This window comes from Lipotes vexillifer, unplaced genomic scaffold, assembly GCF_000442215.2.
Source record: "Lipotes vexillifer unplaced genomic scaffold, Lipotes_vexillifer_v1.1 scaffold306, whole genome shotgun sequence".
Lineage (NCBI taxonomy): Eukaryota > Metazoa > Chordata > Mammalia > Artiodactyla > Lipotidae > Lipotes > Lipotes vexillifer.
In genome coordinates, this window is record NW_006789814.1 from 2,708,088 (window position 1) to 2,717,644 (window position 9,557).

The 9,557-nt window shown below is 50.3% G+C and overlaps 1 protein-coding gene across 1 annotated transcript in view; it reads right to left on the bottom strand.

The window, feature by feature from the left end:
• CLEC16A (C-type lectin domain containing 16A) overlaps positions 1-9,557 on the bottom strand; it is a 208,136-nt gene that overhangs the window by 101,490 nt on the left and 97,089 nt on the right. Inside the window, exon 19 of the mRNA XM_007462829.1 lies at positions 969-1,089. Coding sequence (XP_007462891.1) covers positions 969-1,089 — 121 coding nt within the window. The remainder of the gene's footprint in view (positions 1-968; positions 1,090-9,557) is intronic.

Here is a 9,557-nt window from a genome sequence, read left to right on the forward strand (position 1 = left end):
GGAAAGAGAAGGTCTGTTTTTGTCAGCGCTGCTTAGCCTGTTCAGCAGATCTTGGCGATCTTGTCACTACTTGGTGAGAGCCCTCTGGAGGATGAAGCGAGAACAAAGGAAAGCAGAGCTGAGAGATGGAGGGTGGCAGCTTCCTGATGACATTGCTTGAGTCCCTAGATCTAGCCATGCCTGAAGGCAGACTACTTCTGGTTTTACAGTGGTTATCAGCAAATTCCCCTTTCTTTTTCCTTAGGCTAGTCTAAGTTGGGTTTTCCGTCTCTTATAACCAAAGCGTCCTAAAATATCATAATGTCTTTAAGAAACAAAAAACTATCTTGCCCATCAGTGTGCATGTGCCCCACAGCAAACAGAGGAAAGAGTTATATGAATATGAGAAGGGTTACGGGAACATGACCAGGCTTTATACCCACTTCAGCCTCACACTGCAGAGTAGAGCACTGAGGCACTGCGTGGTTAAATAAGAAGCCCAGGGTTGCAGGCTTAGCACATGGTTCTCTGGCTTCCAAAGCCATCATCTTTACCTAAATGCTGGTGATTTGCATTTTTGAAAGTTTCCTTTGTTTTAGCAGCAGAATCCTTTAGAATCCTAATTAAAATCATACAGACAACCTTTAATACACAAAACCAATCAGACTGGTGCTGCTATGACTATACGGAGGGTAGGGACCCTGGAGCTGTGCCCACCCCCGCTTGAGACCCTAATCACTGTGTACAGATCTTTCAGAAAAACCCCCACACAGCGCCCACTGGTCTCCAGAAAGCAGGGCCCACAGACTGACTTCACGGTGCCCAGAATCTAGGGCCCTTTCTTCGAAAGTTTCGTGTGACAGGCGCACTCTGTTAGCTCACGGCCACGAAGTACAACATGCAGGTCGCACATGACCCTCCGAGCGAAGCGCGAGCCAGCCCAGTGGTGCTCCCCCCCGCCCCGCCATGACTTGGGGTGACCAACTCACTCAGATCAAGGACGTCATCCGTTTTGATCAGATCTTCCTCCCGCGTCAGTGGCAGCTGGGTCTCGGGCTGCCCTCGCAGTTGCAGTGACAGGGAACGGAGCATGAAGAACACCCGGATGGCCTGGACCAACAGTTCGGAGGGCAGAGAAGATGGAAACTGAAGTCATTTTGGTGAGATGCTCCATATGGAGAAATCACACAGTGACTCTTGATTTACAACAAACAAAATAAAGGCCCCCTCTCTCAGTATCATGGTTCTGGTGCTTTCAGAGCCAAGATAAAAAACAATCAAGGATGCACCCTGTTTTCAATCATCCACAGGTTCAGGTTTGGGCCACTTCACTTCACTGAGCACCTGTCACTTGCCAGGACCTTTCCTCTAGTGTCATGTGACCTTCATGGCATCCCTGCTCAACAGGCAGCCCCGCTTCTCAGATGAGGCACTGAGACCCAAGGAGGCCAAGTGACCTGCCCCCAGCTCACATCTACGGAGGGCAAGAACCAGGCCTCTTCCAACTAAACCAGCACGGAATTTGGAAATCCAAATCATGAGTGTTTCAAGGACCCACCTACTGAATGTGGGGGTGAGGGAGACAGAAGGTGAGATGCTGGTGGGTTCAGGGATGGCCAGACCCAGCAGCCCTACACCCAGGAGCCTTGGCCCCTTGGCCTTACAACAGGGGCTGTGCCACTGACAGGGTAGAGGATCTGCCACCTGGCAAGTGTGCAATCATGTCAGTGCCCCGAGAGCCCCTCAGACTTCCCCAGCCAGCTTTCTGGAGACAGAGGTGGCCCCCATCAGCACAGGGATTCCTGGCCCATAGAGGAGTCTTGGCAGACTCCAGTGTGAGCAGGCATTTCCAGAGAGTAGAAACAAAGCAGAATCCCAGGCCTTGGAAGCCATACAAGTTTGTGCAGAAAGCAGCCTTCACCCTGGGGTTAGCCTGCTCTGGAGGTACCCTCCACTTGAGTCCTAGATTGGGGCTGACTTGCCCACCAACAAGAGACCAGGAAGGGGAGGGGCAGCCACCGGGGAGGTGGCCTCTGGGCCACTTTCCCTGACTCGTAGCTGGTGGGCCTGCCCGAGGCAAACGGCTCCTGAGTCAGACATACAGGTCTGCGTTGGACTCTCAGCTCCACCACGCTGGGCAAGGCCCCTGACACCCATGAGCTTCCATTCCCTCCTGCGTGAAATGGGGGCAGGAGTCTCTACCGCACGGGGCTGTTGGGAGATTCTGAGATGACCCTGGCGGGGCAGCAGCCAGCACGGGGTCCATAAACGGGCAGCCACCCCTTACTCCCGCCACTCAACATCTGGGCGTGGGGAGGTGACGGGGACAAACCACTGTCACCACTGGTGAGCCACGCAGCCGCTTTTGGGTCCTCTTGTTTCCAATTTCTGAGGCTGTAGGCCTGGGTCACTGAGACGGGAGACTGCCCTTTATAAGACAAGGTGCCTCCCAAAGCAAGAGGCAGAGGGGACAGATGACTGCCCGCAAAGAGCCAGGCTTGCACTGGCTCCCAATGACCCAGACAACCAGGGTGCCCATGGGCACCTCTAAACCCTAATCCTGCCTTGGCCCAGAACTGGCAGGAGACCTTGGGCCAATTACTTAATTTCCTAATGCAGAAAAATGGAAGAACAGTCCTATCTCCTGGACCTATTCTGAGGTCAGGTATTCCCCTGTCAACCAGAAGCACTAGAGAAAAGATAAGCTTTTATATGATGATGATGGTGGTGTTGGTGGCATTGATCAGATTTTTTTAATGTTTTAAAGTGCAGTCTTCATAAAGACATCTGTAATAATCAGAAGAAAAAGAGTTGTAGTTTCACCATAAACCCAGCAACACAGGTTTTCTTTGCTAAGCACCAATTGCGTGCCAGGCACCATAGGCAGCTTATTGCAATGTAAAGATTTTAAGCAGGAAGGAATGGAGCTGAGAGGGGCAGGGTGATCAAGTTCACACTTGAGAGAGGTGAGGTGGGGACTGAAACCAGGAATGTTTGATACTTGTGTCACTTAGGCATATACACAAGGGAATTCAAACCCAGCCCAAGTGCAGAAAGCCCAAGATGTGGGTGGTCACTTAAACTATTTGGCTGTTTGAGCTCTCAAGTAAGGAGTCCTGACCTCAGAGATGAGGGGAAATAGAACAGAAAAAGGAAATAAAACAGAAGGGTTTTTCTGTGTCAAAAACCCATTCCTCTCAGAGTTCTGAAGGCAAAGAAATCAAGCAGGACCAAAGCTGGGGGATGAGAAAGAAGAAACGTCTGTGGCTTTCTACAGCCCGATCTCTCTGAAAACCAGAAACCTTCCAACATTAAAGGAGCCTGGAATTTGGCTCCTAAGGTAGACCTTTTTGATAAAACATCTGCTTTTGCTCTTCAAGTAACAAAGTGGAAGATATTTCCAGGAATACAAAATAATAACAATAATAAAATAATTAAAAATATAAAACAAAATAAACACCCCCAATAATACTTTTCCTGCGTCCTGCCCCAACTCCTAAGAGAAGGAAGAGCATGTGAGAAGCCCACACCCATGAATGTGAGGGCATGTTCCCACAGGGCCAAGTACTCCACTTGGGCGAAAGCGGGGCTCCCATGGGCGTCTATGGGGTTTGGCAGGCATGGTGACCAGCCCCACAACTCTGAGAATCCACAAAAGAAAGGTGAGATACCAGGATAAGGGTCATCAGATCATCCCACTGCCCTCTAAAACAATAACCGCTCCCTCTGTTTACCCATGGCCTGCCAGGTACAGGTGAGGGTTGTACTGTGTCACCTCGTTCGAGCCTTTTAACAACCCTGCATGGTTCCCATTTTATAGACAGGAAACCAAAGCCTAAAGACGTTAGGCAGCCTGCCCAAGGTGATTCAACTAATAACCAGACTCCAAAGTCTGTGTTCTTCCAACCACATGCCTTTGCCTTCAAAAGACTGAAGGATTAGGGCCCAGGCTTTTATTGAGTGTTTTTCTTGACTTTGCTAAATAAATTGCAAGTTTAAAAGTATTACTGAGGGGCTTCCCTGGTGGCGCAGTGGTTGAGAGTCCGCCTGCCGATGCAGGGGATACGGGTTCGTGCCCCGGTCTGGGAGGATCCCACATGCCGTGGAGCGGCTGGGCCCGTGAGCCATGGCCGTTGAGCCTGCTCGTCCGGAGCCTGTGCTCCACAATGGGAGAGGCCGCAGCAGTGAGAGGCCCACATACGGGGCACGGGGCAAAAAAAAAAAAAAAAAAAAAAAAAAAAGTATTACTGAAAAGGAAAAAGGCATCCTTATTCTTTGAGATGCTTTCATAGAACGATACGAAGACTGATTCTGGAAGAAGACATTAGATTTGGAAAGGCGTGACGGCTGACCAAGCTCAAATATAAAGAAGAGACTTTTCCGGTTTGCTTCCATGCAGCTGGGAGTAAGCCCTAGCAAGGAGAGCCCCATGAGTGGGGTCGGGGATGGCTTCCGAGTCAGACAGACCTTGGTTCATACTGGAGTCAGGCGAGTCACGTGGATCCCCCGAGCCTGGGCTGGAGCTCTGGAAATGGAGTGCCCACCACCCCGATCACAGGGTGGGAGATAGTGGAGGGGACACCTTGAGCACTGGAGCAACGCTTGATCCGAGCCCTCTCTCCCGCTGCCCTTGCCGGGTGTACAAGCTGATGAGTTCAGGCGACAGTCACTCAGGTTAGGAGCCCACCGAGGCCATGGAAGTCAGTCATTCTTAAAAGAGTGCTGAAGCAGTTGAAAGTGGGCACAGCCCTTTGGGAAAGCAATTTGGCAATATGCAGAATCACACAAAAAAATACTCATATGCTTTGAACCAGAAATTCCACTTCTGGGAACTTATCCTAAAGAAATAAGCCAAAAGAAAGGAAACACTGTATTTGTGAAGCTGCTCATTACAGTTTAGTTGAAAATAATGTAATACTGGGAGAAACCAAAATGTCCACCAGCAGGAAAATGCCTGAGTAAATTATGGCAAAAGTCACGAGATAAACTTTTTATGCAGCAGTAAGAAATTAGGCTTATTAAAACTGTATCACAGTATGAAAAACTTCTTGCTCTACAATGGAGAGAGAAAAGCAGCAAGGATGAATGCAAGTCCATGGGTCCATGCCCCATGCAACCAGGAAAAGATGTGTTTGCAAACAAAAATGGGAGAAGACACACAAAATGTATTGTTTGTTTAGGGTGATGAAATCACAGGAAATTCTTTCCCCCTACTTTCGAAACTTCATGAGATGTTATTGTATTTTCTTTAATGTGTAATATACATCCAAAGAGTAAAAGCAAAATAGCCTATTTCCTCAATGTCAATAGCGATAAACACAAAAACTGTTTGTGGTTTTACGAGGGAACAGGGACACAGAACGTATGGAGGCGCAAATAAAACTTCATGCAAATATCTTTATTTCATAATGGCTTCCATGGTTACTCCATAAAGATGGCTACCTAGTGTAAAATAGATAGCTAGCGGGAAGCAGCCGCATAGCACAGGGAGATCAGCTCGGTGCTTTGTGACCACCTAGAGGGGTGGGATAGGGAGGGTGGGAGGGAAACGCAAGAGGGAGGAGATATGGGGATATATGTATATGTATAGCTGATTCACTCTGTTATACAGCAGAAACTAAAACACCATTGTAAAGCAATTATACTCCAATAAAGATGTTAAAAAAAAAAAGATGGCTAGTGGCTTAAATTCAGTTTTGGGTATTCACCAGAAAGCCCTCTCCCTAAGTCTCTTTTCTCTAGCATTAAGCTTCAGTAGGTTTAGATCATTAAAGACTCTGTTTCTTTCCCACTCAAGATGCTAGAATGCTCTACCACTCTTCAGGCACCTCACAGCTGCTCTCTCCCATTTACTCTGGGCAAGACCTGACAGGCAGGACACATGAGGAACCTGAGGCTCAGGGAGGTTAAGTAACTTGCTCAAGGTCACACAGCTAAAGTTGGGATTGAACCTTGGCTGGTCTGTGAGCCTGTGTTCTTTCTTAACTGCTTCTCTCAACTGCCCTTCCATGTGGGGTGGGTCCAGCTCAAGTCCAAGGTTCTGCATGCACGTCCTCATCAGATGCCAGTAGTTCCTGTGACCTCATTTCAACATGAATTTCCCTTCTTAGCTGGGATGGCTCAGTGGCACTCTTGCTATTTTGGTCTTATTTTGTATCATTTGTTTTCTGTCTATTCTTGCATCTAGCACAGTGCCTAGCAAATGCTTGATAAATATGTTGAATGATAGGATAAATGGTGTAACTTGCAAAAGGCAAGAGGGAAAACATGACTTTATTGCCAGATGTCTCCCCGTGGTCTGCAAGGCTCTGACCCGCCTCTCCTAACCCCTCCCCTCGCTCCGCTCCAGTCACCCCGCTTCCTGGACATGCCTTATTCTTCTGCATCTCGCAGCCTTTGCACTTACTGCTCCCTCTGTCTGGAAAGTGCCTCCTTTACATCTTTGCCTGGCTGACTCCTTCTCAGTCTCTAGGTCTCTGCTCAGATGTCACCTTGGCCGAGCAGCTTCCCCTGATCACTCTCTCCAAAGCAGTGTCCCCTCTTTCCTTCAGAGCCCTCACTACAGCCTGGTATCACACTTGTTCATAAAATTTGCCTCTCTCCATGCGATGAGAGGCCCCGAGTGGGGCCGCATGCCCTACTCACTCCTGCACCCTCAGGAGTCCAGCGGCTCTTTGATGAACGTACAAAGGAATGATTTACCAGTAAGGGTGGTTTGAACTACTTTGACAAGTCCTTAAGGAAAATAAAGGGTGGGATTTCTGAAAAGGGTCAGCCTCCTAAAAGTCAGAAAAGTCTATACTCGGCAGAAGTAAAAAAAAAAAGAGAAGGAAAACCTTTGAATCCAACAGGACGAGATGGAATGTTCTCTGGATACAAGCAAAGAACATGAAACAAACCACATAAGCCCTCAATTGCTTGCTAAACCATACACTTCCTTTAGCTCAAATTCAAAGCATGCTGCTGTGTTCTGATGCTTGAAATGGGCCGAGGAGCTAAGCTTCTGGAGGATTCCAGACATCTGCCTTGCATCAGGAACTGGACTGGGGTGAAGGGTCAAAATTCCCCTTCAGAAATGGATCCTGGAAGTCACGAACGGAAGCTTCTCTCAGGTGGATGGCCCTGCTTTGAGATGGCCAGCCCCCTTTTATCTCATCCTGCCACCTTCTCCCTGGCTCTAAACCCACGGATGCTGGGACTTGAGAGTTGCTTTCATAAACTCACCAGACAGACGAAGGCCAAACAAGCGACCCCAGGGAAGCCCAGACGTCCCAGGGGCTCTGCCTGTGCTTCAGTTAGCAGTTTGGGCCATGCAGCCCGTCTGGGGCAAGGGAGGTGTGCAGCACAGTCCTGGGAACTTGAACTAAGAGAGATGTGAGGGCAAGGGAGGAAGAACCCCAGCCTCAGGCACCTACTGGCCTTTGTGCTTCTGCCTTACTGCTGAGTCCTCCTGAGGACGCTGGCAGGGCAGGCACTGCTGCTTTCTGGGTGAGGAGGCAGTGGCTCAGAAGGGAGCAGGAACCCCAAAGCCCAAGCAACCTTCCCTCTGCCATACACCTCACCCCTGAATTTCTCCTGTGGATCAAGATCGTTTGCCCCAAGCCAGCAGGACATGATGCCAGGAACCAGTCAACAAGGCCAAGGTCCTCGTTGGGCTCCAAGGCCTCTGGGAACTGCCTCCTTCAGCTCCTCCCAGCCCCATCACTTCCCACGTAGCCTCCCTCATGGTGGACTCCGGCCACGGTCCCCTCTTTGTCGGCGGTGCTGGAATGTGCCACGTCTTTCTGGGCCTTTGCCTCCCCCAGCTGCCCAGCCCTTTCCCACAGTCTTGGCTAAAGGACCAGCCCTCTGTGCTGCTCCACCTCCTTCCCCGGGTAGGATTAGGGACCTGACCCCATGTTCCTTTAGAAACGGCCTTGGCCCATGGATTGGTGCTGCCTCTTCCCACCTTGCCCTCTAGACTCTGATTCCTTGAGGAGTGGGGCTAATAAACACAATGAAGGCGGCAGTGGCAGGCAGGGGGTCAGAATGGCCACGCTGCCTGGGTTGAATTCTGGCTCTGCTACTTATTAGTTGGGGGACCTTGAGCAAATCACTTGACCTCTTCGTGCATCAGTTTATCCCTCTGCAAGATGGGGATAATACTAGCACCAACCTTCTAGGGTGGTTGTAGAATTACATGAGGAAATTCATATAAAGAACTGATATGAATGATCTGCTTTATCACACAGGCTATGAGCTCATATGACTGTTAAGGAAACCTGACGGACTGTGGACTGAAAAGAAGGCAGGATGCAACCCAGAGCAGCAGCTCTCAATGTTCACAATCTTCTGGACCTTCCGGCTCAGGGTCCAAGGAGGACCTGGGGGCGGGGTCCTCTCTGGCCTGGGGATACAATAGCTTGACTGGGTGTGTTGCCGTTACCCTGCTTGGGAGCATCTCCTAGGCCAACCAAAGGTTAAGGGTGAGCGTGTCCACTCCATGAAGGAGTGCAGACATGACATGCATTTGTCAGAACCAATCCCCCCGTAAAAGCCGATGCCAAGGATGCCCAGTGCAAACACTGCCACCCGCAAACAATCGTGTGCCCGGCCATGGGGCCCATAGCCCTGGCTGGGAGCACAAGGAAGGAAGGTGTCACTGGCCCGGAGAGAGGGTGGGTCCTGCGGTGAGGGCTGTGGGTTTGGTCAGACAGCAGGGAATGTGGATTGACTGCAGACACAGGTCCAACTTCCTCTGTGACCCACCCCCACCCGGCCAGGCATCTGAGGCAAAATCACCAGCAGGAAGGCCATGGAATCCTCTTGCTTTAGGCAGATCCAGCAAGTTAATCCCGCTCCTCAAAATCTAAAGGTTAAAACACTTCTGCCACTCTGGTTACACTTGGATTAACTCAGAGGAAGATGCGGCCTGATAACGGGAGCCGAGTGCAATGAATTCCTCTAATTTATCCACTAACCGCCACATCTCCAGGGAACGATTTTCTAGGAAAAGGTTATGGTGCTTTCTAAGAAGGAAACTGATCTTACCAGGGAGATAAAATACCCTGAACAGCCCTGGGAGATTGCTTCAGAAAAAAATTGCTGATAACGGAAGCGCACACTGCAGCTGGGTTCTGAGAACTAATCTCTTCACACACCTCTCCTGCAGGCCAGCGAGAATCACAATTTCATTTGCGTGTGCCTCATCCCCAAGATCCCTCAGATACCTTAACACCACGCCATCTCTGGGGGACCCGGCCTCACGGGGCTGATTTCACAGCAGCCTCACCTGCACCATGTCAACTGCTCACCCACCATGCTCCTTTGCAGAAGCCTGGCCCCGCTTCCTCTCTCACAGCTCTGGGGTTGAGGCTGGCTCCGTGCCAGCGAAGGCAGCCTGCCTGCCACCAACACTGACATCCGGCATCCGGGGCCAGATATGATGGAATTTCAATCTCTGCTTTAACAAAGGGCAGCGCGCCTGGGGAAGTTAGGCCTGGTGGCGGGGTGCGAGGGAGGAGCTCTGCCTCTTCTGAAGGCGTGTTGGAAGGCAGGTCTGGATGTGGTCGGGAACCCTCCGCCCCCCCCCCCCCCCG